The sequence below is a fragment of the Balearica regulorum genome, chromosome 1, assembly GCF_011004875.1.
Source record: "Balearica regulorum gibbericeps isolate bBalReg1 chromosome 1, bBalReg1.pri, whole genome shotgun sequence".
NCBI classification, from domain to species: domain Eukaryota; kingdom Metazoa; phylum Chordata; class Aves; order Gruiformes; family Gruidae; genus Balearica; species Balearica regulorum.
In genome coordinates, this window is record NC_046184.1 from 67,847,029 (window position 1) to 67,874,916 (window position 27,888).

At 40.4% G+C, this 27,888-nt stretch overlaps 2 protein-coding genes across 11 annotated transcripts in view; both read left to right on the top strand.

Annotated features, from left to right (window-relative positions):
- Positions 1–27,888, top strand: part of WNK1 (WNK lysine deficient protein kinase 1) — a 104,927-nt gene that overhangs the window by 55,703 nt on the left and 21,336 nt on the right. For 4 of the 10 annotated variants that reach the window (XM_075756600.1, XM_075756614.1, XM_075756654.1 and 1 more), the window contains 15 exons: positions 4,498–4,586; positions 5,994–6,213; positions 6,416–6,752; positions 7,854–8,041; positions 16,907–16,978; positions 17,584–17,733; positions 18,792–19,265; positions 20,399–20,680; positions 21,362–21,453; positions 22,016–22,178; positions 22,732–22,848; positions 24,227–24,400; positions 25,157–25,208; positions 25,381–25,521; positions 25,884–27,310. In XM_075756600.1, coding sequence (XP_075612715.1) covers positions 4,498–4,586; positions 5,994–6,213; positions 6,416–6,752; positions 7,854–8,041; positions 16,907–16,978; positions 17,584–17,733; positions 18,792–19,265; positions 20,399–20,680; positions 21,362–21,453; positions 22,016–22,178; positions 22,732–22,848; positions 24,227–24,400; positions 25,157–25,208; positions 25,381–25,521; positions 25,884–27,310 — 3,978 coding nt within the window. Of the gene's footprint in view, positions 1–4,497; positions 4,587–5,993; positions 6,214–6,415; positions 6,753–7,853; positions 8,042–16,906; positions 16,979–17,583; positions 17,734–18,791; positions 19,266–20,398; positions 20,681–20,818; positions 20,873–21,361; positions 21,454–22,015; positions 22,179–22,731; positions 22,849–24,226; positions 24,401–25,156; positions 25,209–25,380; positions 25,522–25,883; positions 27,311–27,888 lie in introns of all 10 variants that reach the window. The other 6 variants (XM_075756589.1, XM_075756606.1, XM_075756647.1 and 3 more) reach the window with 4 other exon arrangements.
- Positions 9,966–14,618, top strand: LOC142602359 (uncharacterized). The gene is made up of 2 exons (XM_075756680.1): positions 9,966–11,436; positions 13,218–14,618. Exons 1-2 carry the CDS (start codon positions 11,197–11,199, stop codon positions 14,478–14,480), a joined length of 1,503 nt encoding a protein of 500 aa, XP_075612795.1. The 5' UTR covers positions 9,966–11,196; the 3' UTR covers positions 14,481–14,618.

Consider the following 27,888-nt stretch of genomic DNA (forward strand, 5'->3'; position numbering starts at 1 on the left):
AAGAATTTCAGCTCTATAGAATAAGTGTGTGTAGCCACAGAAAAGGATTTTGGGGGTGAATAAGAATTCTTGATAAAACTGCTGAACTGCTTTATGTTCTCATAGACTGGGTCTTCAGCTTTTAAACTTGACTGTACTCTTTTTCTCTATAATTTTTGAAATCTGGATTAAAATCCTGAACAGCAAGGCCGGAGCACCTATTGCTCTGCTATTTTCTATCTGTTGTTATTCCAAATCTACCTTTTTTTTTTAATTTAGGATTGGTGAGAGTATGTAACACTTCCTCTGTTTTCGTTTAGGTTTGATGTAAAAGTTATACAGCACTGATTGTATCTTCTCTTAGAAAGTAAATGATATTTTCTGTATTTCTTGCATTAGAACAAGATGCTAAACTACTGACCCAGTAATCTGGTGATCTAACTAATGCAAAAGGCTATGTATTTCTAGGCAAAAATTGTGAAGAGGAGTTCTGGGTAGTGCCTATTTTGGTGTTGAAAGTATCTTGAAAATCTAGTGTTTTTGAGAGTACCTAACCTGCCTTTAATGGATCAAATAACCATATAAATGTGGATGTTGAATTTTGGAACTTTCCCCATCTGATTAAAGTCTGATAAAATCACAAACCTTACCACATCTAAGAGAAGTGAAATATGAAATCTCCTCTTATGCTTAACATGAAGACTGTAAGATAAGTGTTTAGTTTTGCATCAGTTGTACTTTGTGCTACTTATATATATGGCCATATTTTAGAGGTGGTCTCAAAATGAAAGTGTTCATTGGGCTTTATTTTAAGTTGGCACTTCTTTCAAAAGAAGCAGTTCTGCCCTTCTTAGCTATTGCACTGTCACTTTCCTCCTGTAAGCCTGAGAACTGGTGCAACGGTGTAGGGAACCAGACTGGGGAGCTTCATCTCACTGGGAACTGCTGCAGGCTTTTTTGGCTGGATTTGTTTCAGGTTTTTGACACACACTGTGATCTTGTTCATGATGCAGCTGTATAAATGCATGTGCCAGCAAAAGTGAGGAAATGACACCGCTGTGGGAATGGGAGATGAAGAACAGGAGACTTGCTTTCAACGGCACTGCTCATTCATGCTATTTTAGATAGTAGCTTGAGAAAATGATGATTTTTATGTGTGCCTCTTATACCTCTCTACACTTTTTATTTTTTTCTCTGCAAGAGCTCTTCCTTCTATTTCTTCAGCAAATGCAGAAAAATGCAGTGAGATTTGGGTGTTTAGTTCTCATTAAACTACCACTGGGGAAAAGGACTAGGTAGATTAAAAGATTTGAGTTCTTCTAAGGAGTTTGGGGACCAGGAGGAGGCAACTAAGAATGTGACCGTCTTGCAGTAAGTGTGGTGAAAAGCAGGAAATACTGAACGGCTTAGTATGTACTTGAGTGCCTTTGGGTTCAGAAACTAATGAGCATGAGCATGGTTGCACGGCTCGTGTGCTCTTAAGGACACATCAAGGTTACGTGAATTGCAGGGCCTGGCCTCCTCTTGGTTTCTCTGGCAGATTAAGGTGTATAGGCAGCTCTGGGTAGAAAAGGGTTCACTGATTTATTGATTTGTATCATTCGTGCTATCCTCTCTCTTGTGATGTAAAATAGTTCGATACTTCCCCTACTGCTTGTAGGAGAGAGGGAGAAAAAAAGAGTTCTTAAAAGCTGATGGTACTTAAGTGGCCTGAACTTCAACATAAGGGGTGCTTGGCCAGCACTGTAGACTAGGCTTAGGCAATCCTTCTGAGGGATTGTGGAAGAAACTGGAAAAATAGGTAGCTGCTTGAACACAGGATCCTCTGTTGGTTTTAGGCCCTAGTGTGAGGTTCTCTCACATTTTCTGAGAAGCACTTAGGAACATAGAAGCTAGACTGGCCGAGGCATCTCTTTTTAACTGAACTCTTGGGGTTTGGAATTCACAGAATGTGATATTGTAAAATGGCCCTCATGGAAGGGCCTGAAGATTTTGGACAGGTATTTAATTTCTTTGGGGATAGAGAAACACAGGGTAGCAGACTGAATTGCTGATTTCAAAATCTGTTCTTAGCTTTACTTTTTTAAGCTTCATGCAAGAACAGAGAATGTGGGGAAAATAGAGAAAACTCATGTTCTGGCTTTGTTATGTTAATATTTTGCTGTACCAGTTGTTCTACTCATCTTTTCAGAAAAAGTAAAAGCTGAGTAAACTAAATGAGATTGTCAGAGATCTGACATCTTCCTTCTGCTGCCAAAGTGTAAATGAACATATGTGCAGGCTGCTGCTATGTCTGGGACTTGAGCTATTTAGGAGGCTTAGATCTGTTAGTTAAACTTTGGCAATTTAGATACAAATATATACAATAAGCAATTGAGTTGTTATTGCGTACGTTATATGCATGTATGTGTATATAGGAGAGCATTTAATTACATATAGAAACATCTCTCTCTATATATATGAACCTGAACTCCTGGGACCATTTTAAGCTTGGTCATAATTAAAGGTGGGTATCTCTGACTAGTCTGCTACATGAGCAGACACACATGCAAACAGGTACTTAGTGCCAGTAGTGAACACTAAAACTAGTTTTATAAATCCCTGTAGAGTGTAGGGCTCTGATGTGCTGCTAGGAAGCTGGAGATTTGTGATATGGCTTGGTTACAGTATTAAACTTACCTGTCCAGACTTTGGTCTGGTATCTTATCAGCTGAGGCATTGATCTCCAAAAGTCTTAATGTTCAGTGAAGCTTTTAAAAGCATTAAGTTACTGTTCACTGACAAACTGTGTTTTGGGGCTTATTCTAGTCACAATATAGTCTTCAGTTCTGTGAATTTCAATTGCTAGAATTTCATAGGAGCAAATTTTAGAGCAAAGCAATAGATAACCAGAATGCTGTTGTAACAGCAAGTTTTTATCAAGTGAAAAATGGTGCCTTTCTATAGGGTTTTTTTGTCCCTTTAAAAATTCCAGATACAACACCTTCGTAAAATGTAGTGACAAATAGCACTGTTGTCCACTGAAAGACTGGACTCTTGTGCTTCTCCCAGTCTTGTGTTTGCATCTGTTAAAGTTGATGTTGACTGTGCCCTCTCTTGGAAGAGTGTGGTGGAGAATATTTTAGTCAGTGAACATATGAAGTCAATATACTGCCATGTTTCACCAAGGGGAAAAAAAAATGTATTTAAATGTAGATGGAAATTATTATCATATTAACTCTCCATGTTCAGTTAAATGAAGGTCTGTAGTTGCAAAGGCCTCTCGAACCTTTCTGTTTCAAGACTTGTTTCCCACTGACAATAGGGAAAGGGAGAAGGTTCATGTCTTGATATCTCCATTTGATGGGAAGCAATATCGTATAGGATATTGGGAGAAGTACTTTCTGGTTAGGACGTGAATCATGATGCTTGTACTACTTCATTTATTTCTGTACTTCAGATTCCATGATTTTCATTTTTTGTTTAGTGATTTACCAGTGACACAGGGTCAGATGTATCCAGTATGTGATTTCAGCTTGAAAATGTGAGCTCTTCAGATACCAGAATTTGAACAGGATGTCTTTATCCTCTCTCATTCTGTTGTCTTAAATACAGAGTTTGAAGCTAAAGGCTGAATCAAGTAAAACTGAGTGTTAATTTTGCTGTTGTGGACAATTGCCCCCGAAATAGAGCTTCTGGCCATGATTAAGTGATGAAGTTTGGCGCTCTGCCTGCAATTTTTTGCAGAATTCCCAGATGGTCATATTTCATGGCCGATTTGCTTTACGGATTTGAGTAGCTGGTCATGCTTAGATTTTGTTTAGCTCTCCCTCAATGGCTTTCGCATGTATTGGAAAAAGGATTGCTGTGTGTTGCTGAAGGGCTTTTGTAAAGGTCTGTATTGCTAAGCTCATTTTCCTGAACTCACAACAGCAGTGATGCAGGAGTGTTGTTGGAGTATAGTAGGTCTTCTGGGGAGAGCTAAGATACAGGAAGGTCTTTTTTTTTTTTTTTTTTCCTTTTGCTTTTTTTTTTAAACACTAGACGAGTTATTTAATGATCCAGCCAGATTATTCTGGGCTAAGGTTTTTCCTATCAATCAATCTATGCCAAAATTACTTAATAAAATGGCATGTTGGAAACATTCTGGGAAGCAGCAGAATACTTTGAAGACTGTGGGTTTGTGCATTAGTGTTACCCAGGAAACATTTCCTTTCATTTTCAGTCCGGTCTGTGGACTCACCTCTAACCAGCATAATTGCTGTGGAAACGAAATGATTCTCCTATCATAACTGAGAACCTAACTGCCAAAGCCTTTTCTTACGGAAGTGTAGCTGAGAAATAAGGGAAAAAAAGTGTTTGCAAAAGTCACTAGCAAACAGATAAACAGTAAGATTGGGGTCAGATTTGTCTACAATTTCCACTAGTGGGGAATTCAGACTAGTTGTCTATTAAGTAAAAATAGCTGGTCTGTAAACACAATCAAAACTTAAATCAAGTGGGCCTCCCAGTTTCTCTGTTGTTACTTGTATGTTCCAGGGCGTCAAGCCAGCCAGCTTCGATAAAGTAGCAATCCCTGAAGTGAAGGAGATTATTGAGGGATGCATTCGGCAAAACAAAGGTGAAAGGTAAGTACTTTCTTTTCAGGTAGAAGTATTACCTGCTGTCTGAGTCTTTTATCTGTGATAATACTAGATCCCGTTAGTTCCTGGGGTCTTCTGGTGAAAGTTGAGAAGTCAGTATTACTGCTGCAGCTCCTATTCTTTGGTAGGTTCTTATTCAATGATTGTTTTAGAGAATTAACAGTGTCAGGAAAAGTGCAGATGCTACAGTAACCATCCATGTCAGTTTATTCAGAAATTCTACTGCTTTTATTAAAACTTTGACCTAGTCAGCAAAATAGTGGAGGACAATCCTTCCAGGGTCCCAGGTATTTGGATTGGTTGGTTGGTTTGTTATTCTGTAATCCTTTGTATTTCCTGTCCCTTCTAATTTGTGTGGCATTTTATGGAGGATTATTTTGAGGGCTCTTTTCATTTTTTCAATTCTTGCTGCTCATTTGCACCTGCATTTTCTGCAAGATGACTGCTACTTGAAGTGATTAATTTATACAATTACAGGAAATCTGTAACTGCTCTGATGGCTTATTTGTGAGGTTTATTTTGTTTTCTGCTTTTACATAGTTGTTTCTTACTGAATGTCCTATTTAAGAATGCTTCAGCCTTTGGCCCTCCTCTGGCATCCTGCTATTCTGTTTAGAGCTAGTTTTGTAGGTTCATGGATGTTTATTCATCCCCTTCTATTATCTCTTGAAGTTTTATATCTAGTGACATTGCTGTGTATTTTTAATTTCTGTTCTTTTTCTTAGTTTTCAACAGTTTCATATTTTTTCCTCATTTTAAGTTAATTTTTTGGCTGCACATCACTTATTTCTTGCCATTTAGTTTAAGCGGTTAACTTTTAGACTACTACTGTTAATGCTGTGTGTATATGAACATAGATATTTTTTGTACCTTCAGGAAAAAGCTTCTAATTGTGCCAAACAGAATGCAAGTTGAAGTAGTTCAAAGTAGTATAAAATATGAAAGGAATCATGTGGTGCTTATCTAGTGCTGAATTTAATAAATGAGGCTTTTGACTCATATAAATGACTGAAATACATATTTGGATTACTGTACTGATTTGGGGACTAAGGATTGTGTGTTGTATCTTAATGGTCAGTAAAATGAAACTGTTTCTTCAAGGTTTCTTATGATTTTAGTTAATATGTATTCTGTTCAGTTGGCTTGAATCTGCTGGTACTTCTGCTGACCAGTGTATGGTATCTTTTTTGTGTACATCTGTAGCATTGTTGCATTTTGTTTCTCCATCATGTTTTTAAACTGAAATTTAAATGATGGACTGTCAAATAGTTCATGGGAGAAGTGCGAAATGTAGAGAATAAATTTGGGGAATCATCAGGCAAGGATATTCCTTAATATTTTATAAAAGTTAGTAACTGTGTGTGCTTTCTGTATTCTTTCCCAATATGGTAGATATGCTATTAAGGACCTTTTGAATCATGCTTTTTTCCAAGAAGAGACTGGAGTACGGGTAGAACTAGCAGAGGAAGATGATGGAGAAAAAATTGCCATTAAACTCTGGCTGCGAATTGAAGACATCAAAAAACTCAAGGGCAAATATAAAGATAATGAGGCAATAGAGTTTTCCTTTGACTTGGAGAGAGATGTCCCGGAGGATGTAGCACAGGAAATGGTAAGTGTTGGTGGTCTTACAAAGCATCAGAAGTACTGACGTTCTCTGAAAGGTAGTTTGTTGGCAGTTGTTACCATCTAGAAATAAAACAGCTTCAGAAGTTTGTGAATGAGAAGTTAGTGCCAGAGAGTGGTAGCTTTTGTTGTAGCACAACAGTGGCTGTCTATGACAGTCTGAATTCTGTGAATATATCCTCCTTCAGGTGGAATCTGGCTATGTCTGTGAAGGGGATCACAAGACAATGGCGAAAGCTATCAAGGACAGGGTATCTTTGATTAAGCGAAAGCGAGAGCAGCGTCAGTTGGTGCGAGAAGAACAGGAGAAGAAGCTTCAGGAAGAAGGTAGTCAGAAGCAGCAGCTGGAGCAACAGCAACCATCAAGTGCTTCCCATGCAGGGTCAAAGCATACCCTATCTGTCACTGGTACTACTCCTGTCCCCACTACTTCAGCATCGGTTTCTACACAAGTGGAGCCTGAAGAACCAGAAGCTGATCAACACCAACAACTGCAGTTCCAGCAACCCAGTATATCTGTTCTTTGTAAGTGTGTCAGTTGGTTTATTTAGGAACTCTTGCACTTACATAGTTCCCCTCCTTAGAGTCTTAAACTTTTGGTGGGTATAGCAGTAAATATCTTAAGATGTTGCTGTCTGCCATTGCTGTCTGCTGAAGAACACTAGACCACTAGAAAGCACAGCAAAATAAGATGCGTTTCTGTGCCTTAGCTGAGCCAGGTTTTGGCACAATTCACAGTCTGATGTCTTAGCGCAAAATCATTTTCCTTTGTTTCAAGTTAATACACTAAATGAACTGGGGCACCTGAAGCATGAACACACGTCCTAGTTTTTGCTGCCTTCCTATAGGGACAGTATATTCTGGCCCTGCAGAAGGCTGTATCCTCTTGCACCAGTGCAGTTAGAGCTATTAGAAACACTTATTTGAATCCTTGTTAACTTACGATTAAGGTGGAAATGAGATTAATGTACAAGCAGTTCAGCTCATAATTTGCTTTCTGAAAAAAGGTTTCATTTTCTGTTTTACATACTGTATGTGAAAAGATGAATTAATGCTCTGAACTTTTCCTCTTCTGCCATCCCAACATTTGAATCAGTTTTTGAATAATGATGGTAGATGAGAACTTCTGTATTAGAATGGTGAAGTTAGAAAGCAAATTACTATCTGCTCTTTAGGTAAAAGGGATTTTAATTTCTCTACTATGCCTACATCAGGTGCATCTTCCAGCCAGCACAACAGACCTGTTTTATAAATCTGTGTAAAATTAAATAAAAAAATAACCCCCCCCAAAGATCACTCATAACAATGTGGAATTTTAAGTTTCTATTTCTAGTCTAGACTTTTATAGGAAGAATAGTTTACTATAAAATATCATCCCAAACAACTCCTGAAATTACAGAGATTTTTCAGAGGTTAGGGGAAGGTGTATTGGTAAGGAATTACTGTATTGAGGAAGAAAAAAATATTTTTTAGCCATCTTAAATATTTCAAGAGGTAAATTGCTAATAAGGTCCATGTGACATGGCACAAATGTCAATCTAATATTTGATTCATTATAATATCTTTAAAGTTGTAAATCCGGACTGCAGTTGTTGAAATGCAGATTTTTATCTTTAACTTCTGCAGCTGATGGGACAGTTGACAGTGGCCAGGGGTCATCTGTTTATACCGAATCATGTGTGAGCAGTCAACAGACTGTGTCGTATGGTTCCCAGCATGACCAGTCAATCTCAACAGCTGCAGTCCAGGGTTATGCAGCTTCAGTTGGCCAAGTGCAGTCGCAACAGCATGGAGGATATCAGCCACCTGCAGCGGTAAGCCAGAATTTAGAGTATTGCAAACGCATGGAATTATTTTATTTTGTATTTCTCTTGAAAGGTGAAAGGAAAGTCTGCCAGGCGCTCTTCCATGTACAGGGTTTCTTTTTTGGTGGGGGTTTTTGTTTGTTTGTTTTGTTGCATGTGATACAAATTCTGCATGGGAGTAGTTAAGGAGCTATTTTTGCAAGGTGACTGAGTCTGGGGGGGAGGGGACGTGCAAGGACATACTTGTCTTTAAAGCTTTTATTTAATTTTGAGGGCACTTAAGCAGAATGATGGATTAGGTCTTTTATGGATGGAAGTAACATCCTCAGAACAAGACTATCGCATGGAAGTAAGCATTTAATCTAACATGAAAGATGGTGTGTGTATATGAAGTTACCAGGGATCAAGTTGTTGGTTTGATTTGAAGAAGGGATTAGAATAATTTGAGCTATTACATAAGTATGAAATTGCCGTACATGTTCTGTGAGGTTTTGATTACAGATTCTGCAGGTAAGATTTTTTTTAACTGTTATAGAATGCTGCATGTGAGAACTCCAGACTGAAAAGACCCCACACCCTTGTTCCCAATTTTATTTCTAGCTTGTGTTGATTTGCTCATCAGTTGCCATGCGTATTCTTTTTCCCTGGAAAGTCTGCACTGGGCACAAATACTTTTCCTACTATGTTCATTTGTGTTGCCCTTTTATTTTGGTATGTTTTTTTCCTTGGTATGTTTTTAGATCTGCGTATGACAGTATGCAGAAATCTATTCTAACTCTGGATTAGAACTTCTGCTACTGTTATATTGTCTTCAGTGGTTCCCTTGTCACTTGTTTTTTACACAAATAAAAATCTAAGCCTGAGGCAGAAACGTTATGGTATAATGTAGTAATACCACAAGGGAGAAGATATGACACTTAAAGACTGAGTCTCCTCACTTTTTTTTGGTACCTGTGGTTGTAGGCTTTAGTACAGAATCATTGGTGTTACTAGTTTATTGGAAAACACGCTGGTTTTGCTCACAAGCAAAGCATCTCCATCTTTTTCAAAGGATTTAACCTGAAGCGTGTGGTACTGCAAGTCTTTGATCAAATGAGGTTTTAATTCCTCTAAATAAGCTCTCGTTCTGGCTAAGCCGTATTTTGATGTGTGGGCATATATTGGACCAGGAGCCATTTCCCTGTCTTTGGATGGCTAGTTTCCAGCTTGAAAGACCATAATCTTTTGAGAGGGAATGGGAGAACAAACATGTGATAGAGGTGTAGTAAAGCTGTTTAGTTCACTGTTAAAATGTGCTCGTGCTCTATGATGATGACACTGGTACCAGGAGCTTGACAGAACGGAGTAGAACACTACAGGAACTACTAACCGTTTGTTGGAAAGACAGGATGACAAGTCAAAATGATACTGACAACTGGAGAAATGGCCTTAAAAAGAAATAGAACACAGTTCAATCAGAACAAGAACAAGGTTCATGCTTAAACAGGAATAATCAACTACACAAGTACAGGATGAGCAGTAAATGACTAGGCAGCAAATCTGCCAAAAAAAAAAAAGTCAGGGATTACATTGGACCACCAGCTGCACATGGTCAAAAACATCATGCTGTTGTGAAAAAGGCAAACATCATCTTATGTGAAGTAGTTCTGCTTTTGGTCATTGGTAAGTCTATCCTGGACACCCTGCTTGAGGGTGAATTGGGAGAGAATTCAGAGTGACAAAAAAAACCCTACCAGAAATACAGAAAACATGGTTTATGTGGGAAGACTGAAATAGTTAAGCTGAGCTTGTGAAAGATGAGCTTGAGGAGAAAGCTGTAAAGGCTGCTGTAAAATAGGAGGAGGCTCATCAGATCACAACATTGTTGTCAGATAGAATAAGAAATAATAAACCTAAATTGCAGCATGGAATTATTGCTTGGGAAGGGTTTTTTTTTTTTTCCTCCCCTAACCAACAAGAACAGTTTAGTGCAGTCTCTATCACTGGAGATATTTCTGAACAGTTTAGATAAAATTGAGTCAGGAATGACATATATAACTGATCCTGCCTTGGAGCAGGTGAAGATTATGGATAAAGTATTTATTTAACCCTTTGAGTTCCCTTATGCCTCTCTCCTAAATTTTTGAGGAGTCTAGCAAGATTTCTCACATCAGAAATCTTTAAAATCAGATCTCCACTGGATATCTTGAGGCTTTTTCCCCTGGAGGTCTGTATTTGATTTCAGTTAGGTTAAGAAATTGTAGATTACATCCATAAGAGGCATATACCATTAGAGAATGAAAACCCACAGTTGAAGACTGCCTCTTTAAAACATCATCTTTCCATTCACTTAAAAAAACCCCCACAAACAAAAAAACCAACACAAAAAACCACACCACACCAAAAAAAGCAATAATTAAAAAAACCCCCAAAACCTAATTCTGATTCTTCCAATTTGGTTGGATTTTGACCTATGGCCTTCTGGATTGTGGCAAGATTACAAAATTCTGGTGCTTGTATTGGCCCAGTGTCTGGAAAATGCTTGTCCAACACTAATTTTACTGAATTTGCCACACATTAAACCAACTCTTTTTTCCATAATTGATGTAGAATGTGTGAAGTTTAAATTTTTATGGTAATGTTTTAGTTAATAAGGAGCCAGCTGCATACAGTTAGTCCACATAATTCAGGCAGGGAAGTGCCCAAGCAGAGAGACTGGTGAGGTGTTATGTGTAAACACACATCCAGTCACTAAACTGAGAATGAATGTTTGAAAGCTCATCAGTTTCTGTTCAGTTTTTTTGTTTGTTTGTCAGACTACCAGATGCTGTGAGTACACACAGTATGGGCCACATCAGTGGTCCCAGAGAAAATATTCTTTCCTGTCAGTTCTGCCTTCCACATGCTTCTTGTAAGGGTACTAGGGAACTTCCCACACTGCTCAGTAACCTAGGGCAAGCTTGGGTCCTCAGAGGTGCACATAATCTGTTTCCAGTGTGTGTTAGCATTCATTCAGCATTTCTCATATCTTCTTGCACACATAGTAGTCAGTATTGGGCCTCTCATTGTGTGTCTGCATTTCTTTTCTACCTCATTATAGTTTTTGCTGGTTTTGTTTTTCATTTTTTTGAAGTGTTCAATTCTTAACTTTTGTTTTCCTCCTTTAGCCTCAACGTGGTCGTAGCATGTCAGTTTGTGTCCCCCACCTTCCTGCTCTTCCCTCTATGTCCTGCATCCCTCTCAGTGCTCCTTGCACCCCACCACCAGCGCTGTCTGCACCTCTTTCTCCTTTCTACCTTCGGACTGTCCCTGAAGAAACCTTTGCAGAAAAGCTTTCTAAAGCCCTGGAAAGTGTCCTGCCCATGCACTCTGCCTCTCCACGCAAGCATCGACGCTCCAGCCTGCCCTCCCTCTCTGTCAGTCCTGTATGTGTTACCATTTGCCTCCTGGCACAGTAAGATAAGTTATCATTAAATACATCCTGGGCTTCGGGCATTTTTAAAATGAGAAAATGAAGAGCTGATTCCTTATTCCTTATACTGTGCTGCTGGAACGTTGATCTTTTCTGGGAAGCAGTACACTTAAACATTATCAAAATGGTGGCTGACCATTTGGTTTTTTGTATTTTAGGATGTTATAAATGTGAGTTACCCAGTTGTACCACAGAAGATAAAGGGAAGACTAGTTCTTATCCCCTTAAATCAGAAGACCAGCTTCTTATTTTCCAACTTCTAAGCAAGCATTGAATGTTAATTAAGCCCTGCAGAAAACAGGGCTTAAAGTTTTTAAAGCTTGGCTGCTGTGGCTGGTTATTTTAAAGGTTTGGCTAGCTATGGTAGTGATACTAGAAATTCAGAGTATGAATACTTTTGAGGATTTTTCTGTAAGTCTTAATCAGAAATGCCACTTCAGTTGCTTCTTGATGGGAAGAAGCCATTGTTTCATGTTTCTCAGAAGGTTAGATGCGAGATAGCTTGCAGGACAGGAGGTAGTCTGTGTTCAGTTTTGGGCTTTGATTTACATGAAATAAAGTTTGAGAAACATTTCTTTAACTGAAGTATGTGGCACTAGTTTTCAGAACATAGGAAGAGTTCTTCATCCTGTAGGACCTTCTTGTTAGTGTTTGTCAATATGGAAATTTGCTGCTGCTTTTCCAGCAAAAAGGGGCTGGGGAGAAACAGAACAATGTGGAAACAGCAACTTGAAAAAGCCATAAATGGCATCTGTCTTAAAGACAGTATATTTGCTACTGATGCTTGAGTATTTTTTTTTTTTTCCCCTTCATGGTTGATAATATGTTGTCTCTCAGTATACTGTGGGCAGAGACGAAAAACCGGAGAATTACAAAGTTGTTTGATATTCTTACATAGAACTCTCTTTAGTGAAATTTTCCCTCCAAATCTTAAATAAGATAAGCCTCATCTGAAGTAGTACATCAGATGGAGTGGAATTGCCTGCAGACTCTGCTGTTATTAAACCTGTGAATATTTTATTGTCCAAGCAAGAGTTAGGTTTGTTTTAGTGAGTGCTAATTTCCTATGTGAAAAAGGTATGATCAGAAGTGATCAAATGGATCAAAAGAGATGATTGAATTGGGCAGAATTGAAAGGCTCTGCAGTTTTATCATACCTTTTTTTCATCTGTGGGCTGGAATAGTTCAATTTTGTCTCGTAAAAAGTTTCTCTTTAGCTCCCGAGATTGCATACAGAACACTCCAGACAGGACACTAGCACTGTGGTTTTTGCATTGGATAATACGAAGATTTAATAACATTTTATCTTCTAAATGCAATCTAGAGGCTCTGTATTGTTGCTGATACCAAGTTGTGAATTTTCATAATCCCCATATGACAATAACCTCAGAGGTTTGATTGGCTTTCGAGCACTGATCACAATGGGTAGCCTGTGACAACAAATCTAATTATATTGTCAGGAGAAAAACTGTTTTATTTTTGTGAATTATTGGAATTGGACTGGAAAAGCAGCTCTAACCCAAGCAAATATTTCCATTTGTAGCTATGCCTGCCATGGATGTATTTAATGGATATTTACAACTCACCTAAATTTCCTAAGTATTGTATGTTTTTGACCATGAATTGAGTAGTCATTCTATAAAGTTACTTCACAGAACTGCCTAGTGAACTGTGCGTGTTGATGTGCTTTCACTTTTAATGTATGAATTACTTGTCTTGTTCATGTCAATACAGCCTCAGCATCCGCGTGGGGGAACACCAACGTTCCCAGATTCACAGATATTTTTCCCAACCGTTCACGAACGGCCGGTGTCTTTCTCGCCACCACCTGTCTGCCCGCCGAAGGTGGCAGTTGCTCAGCGACGCAAGAGCACTTCATTTTTGGAAGCCCAAACTTGCCATTTCCAGCCATTGCTGAAGACTGGCCAGAGTTTAGTTCCACCTGGTGGTAGTCCCACCAATTGGACACCAGAGGCGTTTGTTATGCTGGGCACAGCAGCTCAGAGAGTCGCTGGAGAGCCTCTGCATGTGCAAGTTAATCCTGTGTTTGAGCCAGCTCCTGTCCACAGTGACTATAGATCTGGACCAACACCTCCAGAGGATGCTCACTACAGAATGCATCCAGAAGCTGTATATTTGGTGGGCATGCACTATCCATCACAGGTATCGGAGCAGTATGATCAAGTAGCTTATAACTCTCATGCGACTGAACAACATTTGAAGCAGGTCTCTGAGTCAAACCATGGGCAAGGTGGTCCTCCACAAAGCTCTGTGTTCGACTTTCAATCGGGGCAAACATACCTGGCAAGACATGTTCAGAACCTGAGGCTGGATTCTGGGATGGGTCCCCTTTCTCCATTATCCAGTGTTTCAGCTCCTCTGAGTGCAGATCCTGCTCAGATGACGTTCCACCAGGTATTTGTTCCACACTCTGCCCCGGCTGTGCTCTCTCACAGTGGTGATGGCAGAGCAAGCTGTGTCTTTGAGTTCCATGTGCACACACCAACTTCTGCTCCAGCAGAAGGGGCAGTTTTACCCCAGCGGGTCTACAGAAGTCGCCGGGGCTCTATGGAGACCAGTCAAGAGGAATCCACTCAAGGCATAGGGTCGCACAGTCGGCTTCAGCCTGTGACAGAGGAGCAGTGTAACTATCTTGGTCCTGAGTTAGCAGGTCCCAGAGGGGGCTCTGCCAGGCGGAGCTGGCCGGAAGGAAGCCCAGAATACTCCAGTGATTCCTCACAGCTGACTTCCTCTGACACTGGCGATTTCCAGTCTCCTCCCCCTACAGGGGGATCATCTGCTGCTTTTGGTTCAGACTTCTCATTGCCCATTGTTCAGCTGCCTCAGAAGGTATTGCAAGAGTCGCAGCTCTTCATCTGCTTCCCCCAGGGAGCCTCGACTCAGCAGGCCTTGTCCACCTCGCTTTCATCAGGACCACCTTCACTCTATCCTCAGGTTACAGGAGCAACCCTTCCAGCATGTCTCTGCTTTTTATAAGTCATACCTTGCACTTAAAGAGGACCCTTGTTCTTAGACTTGCTCCATGGGGTTCTAAGTATCAGTGTTCATGGGGGTGTCTTGCCACCAAGTCAGTAGTATACTGGGATCTCTTTACTTACCAGGTTGCAATGAAATAACGAGGCATCAGCAACCATTTGGTCTGTGTTCAGCTTCAGCTGAAATACTGGTAGGGCTTTTGTGTTAAGGGTAACAAATGGTCAGCGTTCCTCCTGAGCCTAGTTTTTCTTTTGGCAAGAGATAGCTGGAGTACCAAATTGGCTTTTAAACAAAATTAAATTGGGTTTAATGAAATGTATTTTCTCCGCAGTTTGAATCAGCAGTGATAGTAACACTTGCTTTGTATTTTTGTTCCTGCTCCTTAGCCATTTATGAGAATGTGTTATTTGAAGTTGAACTTGCATATTAATAATGTTTCATTAGACAACACTAAGGTTAATTTGGTGACTGTCCAAAATGCAAGAGCTTTTTCTAGACTTGAGGAAGAAAGTGGGAAGAGAGGAATGGAAGGAGCTATGTTATGTATGTGTACATGGTTTTGGAAATGTACTTGCAGGATCATAAAAGAAACTAAACAATGAGTAGTAAATTAGTGGCACAAGCAACTGTTGCTAATAAGTGTTGCTTCCTTGTAAGCCTAGAATACGGTGTCCTTTTAAAAAGCAAAATTTGAGGCCTGAAGCTTAGAGGTACGTGTCCCATCAGCATATATGGTATTCGCACTTGGAATAGTCAGTAATGCATTTGTACACTGTGACTGTGAGGTGTATGTGTATATACATTGTGTCTGCATTTGTAGTCTGAAACTTTTCATAAGGTGTTTTTTGTGAAAAGAGAGGATTTATTTTAGAGTTCTCTCTTACTCTTGTTCTTGGAATTAGGGGCTCTCTGACATTAGTTACTGGAGTATTAGCAACTTTGGGATTTGTGTGAAGGAGCTAGAGGAGAATCTTTTTGCTTTTTGTGGTAAGATCAAGAACTAAGTATTTTAAGGCTTTCTGTGTGGGATAATAAAGGTGTTTTATTAAAGCTGAAGCAGCTTTAATAATTAGTCTAATAGATAGTTATTTCTATGCTGTAGGAGAACTTGTGGAGTGAAGCTGCTACACAAGAAGTGTGAAAGTTACTTGGGGATTGTTTCTCCATAAACCACCTCTATTAAACTTCAGGAGGTGACTTCTGATGAATGTAAAATACCTCTGAAAAACACAATAAGGGATCATGATTACTTTAGAGAATATAAGTTCTGAGATTTTTTTATCTAATTCATTAAAAGATCAGAATTTGAAGCACAAACTGTGTCAATGTGAACAGATGTTACAGCATGGGATACAGCACACCTTTAGATCCTAGCCAATGAGGGCCTTGAGCTTCTAAAACACCAAAGAAAATAATGATTCTTTTCATTGGCAGTCTGCTTTCCCCAAAGTTTCTATAATTATAGTAGTATGTAATTTTAATAAACTTGTTCCTAATAAGCTTCTACAAGCTGAATGATCACAGCATGAAGGAATTTTCAGATCTGTTTCTTACAACGGCAGTTCACCAAAGCAGTGTATGCTCAGGGTACTCATCTGGAGGTCTTTGTCTAGGTGTCTCCCAGGATCTGATAAAAAAATATAATGGCCACAGAAATAATGATGAAAATCTTGGGATCTGATAAAAAATGTCGGCCACAGAAATAATGATGACAATCCATTCCATTTTCCTCTGTCTTCCACATTCATTTGTATGCCACTCATTAAATTTTTTGTTGTTGTTGTTTTGTTGCTTATTCGTTCAAAAATTATGTCTTAGCTATATGTGGACCCCCAGATTCTTCAATATCCAATTCTTGGTAGCCTTTGATTATTAGTGAGTCTGGAAATGATTTCTAGCTTGTATTTTGACATGCCTCTCAAAGGGAACTCATGACATGTACATATATTAAGTACTTTGTTATTGGTCTAGAATTCTGTACATCTTTGATTATTTTTTTTAACAGATAGTTTTGTTTCCTTCTAACCTCCTTCTATCCCCCCACCTAACTGTGTTTAGAACACATGTAAAGGTAAAACGTAACGCCTCTATTTCCAGTTATCGTAACAAGGCATCCTGCTCTTAAAGCATCATCAGTGGAAGAAGAAGCTGGTAGGCTGATCTGTCTCATGTTGAGGGGCACGTGGGTTGCAAAGACTTTCTGTGTTGGTCATTTTGGAAGACTTAAAATGGAGTTCCATATTTTTCTAGATGGCTCTGCTTTGTTCTGGTTGTCGTAGTGGAATTTGGCCAGTAGGACTGCTTGTCCAAAAGGACAGCTAGAAACCTACTCCAACCAGATCATTCCAGGCAGAGGTGATTTTAACTGCTTGCTGCAAAAACCGTAGGGATTTTTAAGCTGATTCTGTGTCTTTTTTCTCCTCCAGACGCAGGTGCAAGGTCAGTCAGCCTCAAGCAGTGCATCGGTGCCATCCCAGCCTACCCAACACACTCAGCAGGTAAGATCACAGTCCCTAAACCCAGGAATAAATTACTGTTAGTGTAGGATTTTTATGACTCTTTAAGAGCAATTGACTACCTCTGTCCCCCTTTCAACCCTTAGTTTTGGACAAAAATAAAGGAATCCTGTGGTTCTCACCCAATCTAACATACGATGAGATTAATGTCATTGACTTTCGGAAATTTATTTTTAGAATCATGTTCGTACTTGTTTTCATGTGTCTGTCTTCCCCAACTTCCACCTGAGCTTGTCAGGATTTGCAAGTTAGACTGTCTAGACAGGCAGACTTCATTCTCATGATTTCTTCTAACTGGAAATACTATCTTCTGCCACATCCTCTTCTCTTAACTGCCTTTTCTTCCTTTATAGAATCTTCATTCTTGTTTTCACAGGTGAAATAATTCTATTGCAAGATTTGGTGCTGATAATGGAGTTGTATTAGTAATGCTAATTAGTAATTGCTGAAGCTTAAGTGACTCAGCATATTCAGAAGAACTACTGATGTCACTTATGAAGGAGTAAAAAGTAGAATTTAAATAGGATATGCTTTGAAAACTTCTGTGGGGGAAAAAAAATAGCTTCTGCCTCTTTTCCCTACTACAGAATGCACAGCAGCCAGCCTCTTCCCAACAGCCTGGACAATACCAGTTGCAGCAGCCATCAGTTTCTGCTGGCGCCACTCCCACACAAACTGTCTCTCAAACTCAAACTTCACAGATTATGCCAATGCCTCAGGCAGCAACTGGGACACAGGTAAACAAAAATCTTCTTTGTAGCAGAAGACTTTTTTCTTCTTCACAGCTGGCAAATTCAACATGCTGCTACTTTCACTTTTGTCATCTTTTCTAATGGTTCCAAAATATTCATCCAGATAATAGTATTCTTGGTGTACTACAACTGTCAGTTTTGTTGGAAAATGTGTTGGAAACCCTTTCTTTCACACGTGGCAGTCGTGAGTAATTTGAGGGAGGGCTAGCACTTCCATGCACAAAGATCTTTAAATTGTCAAAAATATCATGAGGCATATTGATGAATGGTATATTATGAATGGATTTTCAGGAACTTGTCATTTCTCTGCTTCCCATCAATGTCTATCTTCTGCACCGTTATGTGTGTAAAACACATTCACTTATTTAGGTAGTGAACCATAAGGACTGCCTTCTCCACTCTGTCATCTTTCTTATTCAGCTCTTCTCCTTTACTCCCTGGTCAAGAAGCTTCTGTTACTGAGTATTACTTCATTGTGGCTCATATCTCTATCTTGAACATGTGAGCCTTGATTTTGTTTTTGAAATTGTTGTTTTGTTGCTTGTTCATCTAAACTGCCTTTCCAGTTGCATCATTTGCTGGCTTTAATTGACATATCCCCTGCCATTCTCTAAACACTGGCACAGTGGCTTTTTATTCTCCATTGCTTTAGTCCCCATACCCAAAGCTGACAGATTTGTTGAAAGATTTGCACTTCTTTCCTGTAAGAAGGCAGGTTTGGCTCTGGGGACAGAGTTGAGGGGAATTTGATTCTGTTTATGCACAAGTCAGTGCTTCAGGGTATTCAAACATTGCTCTTTCACCCTCTCTGAGTGTCTGTTTCAAGAGCCTGTTGGGTTCTTCGGGGGAAGTGTTGCAAAGTGAGGACCTTTTGGAACTCCAGCCAACTTCCCAGCCACTCTGCCAACTGTGCTCCCCACCCACTCTAACAGAGTGCTGTAACTTGAATAATTCTTTCTTTGACTAATGCGTAAAAATTCTGCTTTCTGCAACCCTGCTTTTAAAAAAAAAAAAATCTATCTCTATTTTCTTTACCTCCCCAGCTTCCTGTTTCCCAACCAGTGTCGATCATCCAAGGCGAGCCTCAATTACCTGTTGCAGCACCTTCTCTCCCTCAGCCTTCAGTTGCCCCATCAGTCCCCATTGGCTCTCATTTTCTACCCATGGGACAGCCCTTGCCAACTTCCATGGTTCCCCAGTTCTCAGTCTCTCAGTTGCCCGTAGCAGCTCCTCATGTGTCAGTGGCCCAGCCAGGTTTCCAGTCACTGCCCATCTCAATGGCAGCTGGCATGAATCAGCCATTGCTCACACTGGCAACATCTGCTGCGGCAACCGCTGTCCCTGTAGGATCAACTGTTGTCCCTAGCCAGCTTCCCACACTGATGCAGCCTGTGGCTCAGTTGCCCAGCCAGGTTCTCCCGCAGATCCTGCAGCCGGCTGTCCAGTCCGTGGGATTGCCAGTCAGCATTGGACAAGCTGCTGAAGCTTCACTTCCTGCTGGAGATGCTCTTTACCAGGTATAGTTGCAAGCCAGCAGAGCTCTTCTCCACATTTTTACCTGTTCCTCTAAGGTACCAGATCTGAACTGTGTGCCCTGGCCAACTCACTTCTCATAAGAGAGCCATTATACCACGAAGATGAATTCTGTTGCGTGGTAAAAGTCCATTTTGGGGAGGGGGAGAAGTCCTTGGACACCCTGGTGTTTTGAGTTTTTAATATTTGGCAATGGAATTTGTCTAAAATGACAGAATCATAGTGCAGGACTTTGGTCAGCCACTGTGTGAAAGAGGACAGCTGTACATCCAAGAGATTTGTCAACTTGGAAAAAAAATAAATAATTGTGATTTTAAAAATGGGGGATATGTGTTGGAAAGAAAATCAATGGCAGCTTATTCAGCAATGGCAGTATTTCATTCCAAGTCTGGGAAGGGGAAGGGAAGTGGGGAGGAGGGACACGGATTTTCTAGAAATAAGTCAGATGGTATGGATCTTGAATGTGACGTAAGTACCTGATGCTAGTCGTGAAATTCCAGACTGTTGGGCACAGACTGCTTCAGCCACTTTGTGCAATCACTGTAAAAATGCCAGTCTGAATAGTGACAAAAATAGTGAGTCAGCATATGGTTGTTCTTCTAGAACAAAAGTTGTATAGATGTAGAAATATCTGCACTGGGGTTATAAGGAGCGCTGTAGAACAGAAGTGGCATGTAGGAATGTTCCTGGGTCAACTCATTACGAGACGACAGGAAGAACACGAGCGTTTTTGCTATTAGACTCAAGAATCGGCAGCAGTTGCATAACATCTTCTAAGCAGTAGTTGTTCAGCCTGAAAATTCTTGAAGTTCATTTCAAGTCTTAGCCCTTAAAACATTAAGCCAAACAGACAACTGCAGGTGTTGGGAGATGAAGATTGTTTTGCCTAAGACTTGGAACTTTGAGTGGGAATTTGCTTGTTGAAGCATGGTGACTCGCAAGCTGAGCTTTGGCTACATGAACAGTTTGCTCTGCTTCTCTGGGAAAGTAGTCTTTGGGAGTGCTTGAACAAGTACGGAAGGTTGGAACGTGCCCCTGAAACTGGTACTTTTTTTATTCTCTTGTTTCCTAATGAGCTCTGACATTCACTAACTTGACTCCCTCATTTCTATTACAGGGCTTCCCATCTCGGCTGCCACCTCAATACCCAGGCGACTCGAATGTTGCATCTTCCTCTGCCGTGGCCTCTGTTAGCATTCCTTCTGCCGTGCTGTCCCCTCCCTTACCCACAGATGCAATGGCTCAGCCGGGCTATCGTGCTCCTGTTGTGCAGCCGTATGTGGAGCAGAACGTTTTAGTTCCCATGGGCAGCCTAGGAGGACAGGTTCAAGTGCCCCAGCCTACAGTGAGTTTAGCACAACAGGCCTCATCTGCCTCCTCACAGCAGGCAGTTTTGGAGGTAAATATGTTGAATATAATGTAACAATACATTTAGGGTGTTTGAATAATGCAACAGTGTATATGTGTGGGGGAACTAATGCCTTCCATGCTTGTCTTCAGTTGGAAATTAATCTTTCAAATGACCTTTTTCTTACAGCAGAATGTCATGCCAATGTGGGGACCTTGTTGCCACTGGTTGTTCTGTTGGGAAGTGAGTGTGCATCCTGCAGGCAAAAACCTGTTAACACTTCACTTCTTGCTAGTACTGTAGAACATTTTTGCCTTATCAAAGACAAACTGCAACTGGTAGCCCTTGAGAATCTGTCTTATGCCTATTCCCTGCAGCGTTGTTCTTGCTAGGGAGAATTTGAATTGTCTTTCTGTTCTGCATTGGCTTGCCTTTTGCACATTCTGTTAGTAAGACCGTGGCTGCATGGCAAACTGTAGTGACACGCAGCAGTAGAAAGGATGGCTGATTTCCTCTCCTTACCCCTTCCCCAGATGATGATTTGCTTCACTGCAGTTTGCTCTAAAATCTTTTGTAAATCAGAGCTGTCTAGATGCCAGCTGTTTGAAGTTCTAAAAAGGTAGTGCTTTTAGCTTTCAACTGATTTGGGAGGAAACAGTGAAGACTACTGGGTTACTTGAAAAGGAATGGTATTCCCTGGGGGGGATTCTTGATGTAGGTTTCTATCCATAGGGTACTCAGGGAGTCTCACAGACTGCTCCTTCAGAGACTCTTCCAGCAACACAGCCTGCTCAGTCTACCCCTTTGGCTTCCTCTATGGATAGGTAAGTACTGTTTTCTTTTCACCAAACTGAATTTCAATTTCATGTGTTAGATTATTCTTCCTTGGGTGATCTTTAGGTATCTTTTTTTTCACCAGGGATTTTTTTTTTCATGGAGGGTATTTCTGAGGATGTGAGGAAATAAACTTCCTAGAAGAAAAATAGGCTTATGAGAGTTGGAGGAAGTTTTGATTTACAGCAGGGTGTATAGAGAGGATTGTATATAGTGATTTAAATTCTAATACTTTATTTGTCATGTCAAATGGATCATAAGGGATGTTTTTCTGTCCTTTTGGCACTTAAACAGAATTCAAACTCCAAATGGCTTGAAAACATATTCAGAAGATCTATTTGTATAACTCCGTTTGCAAGAGAGATGTAGCTAAATAATTACTATTAGAACTGCTATTCAAGCAACCCTAAGTGTTGACAGGACTCTTCTCCCCTGTTTCGTGATTAGCAGGCATCTACTGCTATCCAGAAGAGAATACATCTGGTAGGGTAAACTGTATTGTTGCAGTTACGGAGTGTATGGATGCTAATGTAAAGTTGTTGGGTTTTTTAGCGCACATTCCGATGTTGCTTCAGGATTGAGTGATGGCAACGAGAATGTTCCAGCTTCTAGCGGAAGGCATGAAGGGAGGACTACTAAACGTCATATGCGGAGGTCTGTCCGTAGTCGCTCTCGTCATGAGAAGACTGCTAGGCCAAAACTCAGAATCCTAAATGTGAGTATTTTTATATTTTAGTGATTGTTTGGTAGTGATGATGCCTTTTTTGAGCTTCAAAATTTTCTTTTCTTGGAGGAATGTGTCTTGTGTGGTCTTGTTTCCCCCACCACCACCTCTGAGCATACAAGCTATCCGGTGTATTTCTTCTGCTTTTGGAGTCAGCATTCCAAATGTATCTATTAAGAGATTTTTTGGAGCATCAAATATGGCAGAATTGGCTTGCTTAGCCATGAGTGATTCCACGGACTATTCTAGAATATTTGAGTTAGTCTTACTAGTTAAGCTAGACCAGTGACCTGAACTGTAAGCTAGAAAGAAACAAGGGATCATCAGGAGTTGTAGAGAAAAATGTGGGCAAGGTGAGCTTGGAGGGTTGAGTAATTGGCAGATCCTCAGAAAAAATGATGCTGTACATGGCACCATTTATGAGACCAGAAAGAGAGAATGTGTTTGTATTAGAGCAGTACTGTTGGTCTACCTCTGTGAGCTTTAAAGCACAAGTCTTACATTCTCATGCTTTTGGTTTGAACTATTGTTGTCTTTGCTTTAGGTTTCAAATAAAGGTGATCGGGTAGTGGAATGCCAGCTAGAGACACACAATCGGAAAATGGTTACTTTCAAATTTGATTTGGATGGTGACAACCCTGAGGAAATAGCATCAATTATGGTAAGATATATTTTAGAGATGAAGAACTGAATCCAGTCTTAATCACAGTAGTCATATAAGCAGTCTTATTTTCTCATTGATGTTTCAGAATTGCTCTTCTGTGTAGCATGGCCCGTGCTCACCTTATTAGTATGCGAGCACAACTAGAGACTCTGGGCACAGAGTGGTACATCAAATTGAGAGTTCATATTGCATACTCAGTTCACTGAAAATTTGCATCAGTTCTTACCTTAGAATTGTGATTTTTATCAAGTAAATCTGCTTTTGATTTTTTGCAATTTAATTTTTTTGAAAAACTGCAAACAACTTTCTGAAAGCACCAGGTTAAACAAAATCTGTTTGCTTTTCTAAGAGCAAGCATTGCTAGATCTTTACATCTTACAGTTAAGCTTTGAGTCTTTAGCTGTTGTTCTCAAGTGAAACTGCAAGATTCTGCCCTTAAAGTAAAGTTTGGGAATCACTTTCTGGTTTCTGAAAGTCAGTAATGATGAGCACTGCTTTTGACTTTCTCGAAGGCAAACCCCTTTCCATTCAACGTATAATGGTCAAGCATAGAAAAGAACTTGCCCTCTAGAGATATGTTTCAATAAGAGTACTTTGTAGCATGGAATAGAACCTCCCTCCATATTTGTTTTTTTTACATTTAAACTTTTATTGCTCGGCTGGTATGATCTGAATGAAACTGATGGTTTTAGTGTTACCGAAGCAAGGGGGGTGACAAAAACAAATACCCTTTGCCAGCTTCTTGGGCGCCTGTGCAATATTCATTTTAAACTTGTTTCTTCCAACACAAGCAGCAGAATGTATTTTTATAAAAAACAATGCAATGTATTGAAACTAGATATGCTGAACAATTTTCCTCTCCCCCTATAGGGAACATAATCAACATTTGTATTTATGTACTACAGTCAAACATGGTGATGTGCAACCGGCATAGAGCAGAAGTTGTATATGGCATGGAAAGAGAGAAGCACAGGACATATCTTGCAATACAGAATTTTCAATTTTTTTTTTTTTAATATTATAGTTTCTTTTAAATGTGGCTCTTCATATCCAATGTAATGTACATTAAGAACTGCAGTAAGATAAGGCTGCTAATTTTAAATTTCACTGTGCTAAGCAAAGACTGAGGTGACAGTTTGATGAAAAAGTGAGATGGAATGTTTTTCCACAACAGAAAGTAAACCAGGGCAAATACTTCTGTGCTAGAGATTAATTTTAGAAACAATTGTTTTTCTTTAAGGTGGCACCATCTTTATCTTGTGCGTAAGAACAGTGAAGGGAGGACAAACAGTAACACTGAAAGTAAATGATGGTAATTCAATACGTATTTTGAAATAATTTGTGGAAAATGATTGTTGCTTTGTTGTCTTTACAGGTGCAGAATGAGTTTATTTTAGCAACTGAGAGAGACTCCTTTGTAGAACAGGTACGAGAGATTATTGAGAAAGCAGATGAAATGCTAAGTGAGGATGTAAGTGTGGAACCAGAAGGTGATCAGGGTTTGGAGAGTATGCGAACAAAAGATGATGGCTTCTTTCCAGGGTCGCAGGTACGTAAAGGACAGATTGCTGTAGCTATTTGTATTTTCCATTTTGGGTGGTATGGTTTTGTGAGTAGAGCTAGCTAGAAACTGAAACTTTTTGATGAGAAATATCAAAGCTTAATAATTAAATTAAAAGACAGAGAAAGCTTCATATCAGGGTGAGAGCTTAAAACTCATCTAGAAAGCTAAATAATGTAGATCTCTTGCTTTCTGTTGTGTTCTAACCCTTCTGAAGCTGCTGAATCTCCTAACAGTCCGCTAAACAGTCGGTCTCAAATGCCGAAGCTTCTTGGATTTGAGGTTATTGTGAGGCAGCCCTGTGCTGCTCACTAAACACTGAGAGCCTGGACTCGAGCCCTCTGCCCACTGAGCTACTAAGAGTTTGGATGGCTCGGTTAGAAAACACAGGTTTTGAAACTGATTCCTGGGAATAAGGGGTGACATTTCCTGAATCTCTGCCTTATTTCCACCCACAACGAGTTTGAAACATCCATTTATCTGCGGAATGTTTAAGGAAATCGATTTGACTGCCAGGTAACAACAGAGTGTTTAGATCAATTTGTTATATTGATGGTCACTAAGCTGAGAAGCTCTAAAAGCACTCTAGCTGATCTGGGGAGAATTCCACTGGTTTGGTAATGGTGCTTGGGTCAAAGGTACTGCTTACCTTAAATGCCCACATTTCAGTAAGCTAGCATTTTAAGAACTATCTTGTGGGTTTCTATTTCAGAATAGAACTTTAAATTTTATCTTACTTTACAGAAATTAGAATTCAAACAGCCAGATCCTACATCTTCCATGCCACAAAGAATAGGTAAGTCTTTTGTGATTTTTTTTTTTTCAACAGTTATCTTTTTCTGTTTCAGCGGATGGGTGCAGCCAAGTTTTTATTTTGGAGTTTTATGATGGAGTGCACATTCCATGTTGCAGGTTATGTATTTAGTTACAACAATGTATCACTAAACATGCAACTTCTTTCTGTTTAGGGGTTCCTCCTAGCTCCTTTACCCAGGTTGTCCATTCTGCAGGAAGACGGTTTATTGTCAGCCCTGTCCCTGAGAGTCGGTTAAAAGAACAGGGCTTTTTTGCATCTGCTATTCCTGGAGGAAAAGAAACTTCGGATATGGGTAAGTTATCTAAACTCTTAAAGACAGCTAAGACGTGTTCATCAAAACTGTTAAGTTAGTTAACTAAGCTGTTCCTAAACACCTTTTAAAGTACTTAGGGAAATAAGGAACTGTCTGTGCTGGTAAGAAGTGATGGTAATTTGGGTGATACTATGCAGGATTCTCAGGGGAAAAAATGTTGATGGGCTGTCTGCAAGACTCTGAAACCTTAATACTGTGTTTTAATGTAAGCCTGGATTTGGTGTTTGTCTTTGTGGGGTTTTTTTATTACGCTGAGAGATCTATGTGATCTTACCCTAGCAATAGACAATAATACTATAATGAACTCTTCCAGGTGGACTGACATTTTTCTGTTCTTCCAGTTGCTGCATCTCCACTACATGGTCCTGGAATGAATCTCTCCCACTCAGCATCATCACTGAGCTTGCAGCAAGCTTTCTCTGAGATGGGGCATGCTCAGATGACAGAAGGACCTAGTACAGCTCCCCCAGTGTTCAATCAAACAATACCACCTTTTCCACCTGCACTTTCTACCATGGCGGGCAGTGGTGCACCTCCTGCATCTGTGGCTGCTTCTTCAATATCTGTTCCCTCCAGCACAGGTGCTTCTCTTCCAGGGTCTGTTACTTTGCCTTCAGAAAGTGCAGCTGTTGGAGTTGCACCAAGCGCAAGTGTGCCAAGCTCTGTTTCTCCACCTCCAGCCTCACAATCTGGACAACAATCGACTGGTGTCACTTCCAGTGTGAGCGCCCCTGCTTCCTTCTCCTTACCTACTACATCCCAGCCCGCTCAACCAGTAACTGGAGACATTGCCCCCAGTATCAGCACACCGTCCTCTTTGGCACTGCCATCTACCCAGGTTCCTGGTGTCACTGGTCTTGGTGTTGTTGCACCAGCTGTGACATCTCAGTCTGCTCCTCAGATTGTAAGTAGTATGGCAGCACCACAGACATCTGTTGCCCTGTCTCTGGCTCAGAATATGGCTTTGCAGCTTCCTCAGCTTAGTAGCAGTGGCTCTGTCTCCAGTCTGGCAGAAACAACAGTTGTGAGTGCTCCGCAATCACTACCTGAGAGTGGGCAGTCTATGGATAAATCACAGCTCTGCAATGCAGCTGGCTTATCTCTTCCCATCTCCACACCTTTATCATCCTCAGTAGCAACAAGCGTATGTGGTTCAGTCACTCAGCCAGTGATACATCCTGTACTTGTCCCATCAGGAATTACATCAACACCTGTCCTACCCCAGATTCCAGGTGCAACACCCATGTTGCCCCAGGTTCCCTTACCTGGTGTCTTACCACAACCAGTTACTAACTTGCCTGCAGTCCAGCAAACTTTGATACACAGCCAGCCTCAACCAGCCCCCTTACCCAATCAGCCTCACATTCACTGTCTGGAGGCTGATGCTGATGCTCAGTCTAAAGCTCCTGGTATTGATGATATAAAGACCCTGGAAGAAAAGCTACGGTCTCTCTTCAGTGAACATGGTAACGTGGGAACAGCGCATCCATCAGTATCTCTGGAGACATCGTTGGTAATGGAAACTACAGTTATTCCTGGGATACCAACCACTGCTGTTGCACCAACTAAACCCCTGACATCCATTAGCACTTGTATACCTCCGAGCAGTTTGCCTCTTGGACCAACTGGCTTGCCAGTGCTGACACCAGTTGCCACTCCCGGGCAAGTGATCACCCCAGTCAGTTATATTTCGGCATCGAGCAGCATTGCAACAGCAGTAGTGAAACCAGGGACCTCTCCTTCAAAGCCCCCTCTTAGCAGGGTACCGGTAAGAAATGCAATATTTGTGCGAATATTCAAGTATTGTAGGAAACAGCCACCTTGAGCAAAATCCCTTTTATAAAGCAAAATATTTATTCAGGCAGAGGTGTCTTCATTTAATATAATATTGAAAGTTTTATGCTCTGGTTGTTGTTGGTTGTCCTAAGAGGTGTTTTATTTTGTCCATAATGGGGGGGGGGGGGGGGAAGTCCAATTCTATATTGTGCCTCTGAGAGAGCTCTATAGTGTTCCTTACTCCTAAGCTACAAAGAGTGAAGTAACCATGGTTTGGTTTTTTGTGGGTTTTGTTGTTTTTTCAAATAGAATTTGGAATGCTTGTTTTAAATAGCTTTTTGTCTTGCACACGATCACTAGAATGAGACCGGGTGGTTGTATGTTTCACAAAATAGTCAGGGTAGCTTAGCTTTGCTTCTTAGCATTAGCCTGTTCCTTTAGGTGAGGGTGAACCTCACTGAAAGGTTTGTTGGTTGTTGTTTTGTTTTTTTTTTTTTAAAAAGTCCTCTGTTGCTTATGTGGTGCCTGGATATTCTTTTCCTTCCAAATGTTAGATTTGTGAAAGTAGAA

Coding starts and splice junctions, on each gene's coding strand:
- LOC142602359 (XM_075756680.1), top strand. CDS start 11,197: ATGTCAGTTTGTGTCCCCCACCTTCCTGCTCTTCCCTCTATGTCCTGC. Junction 11,437..13,217: donor CCTCCCTCTCTGTCAGTCCT/GTATGTGTTACC, acceptor ATGTCAATACAG/CCTCAGCATCCGCGTGGGGG.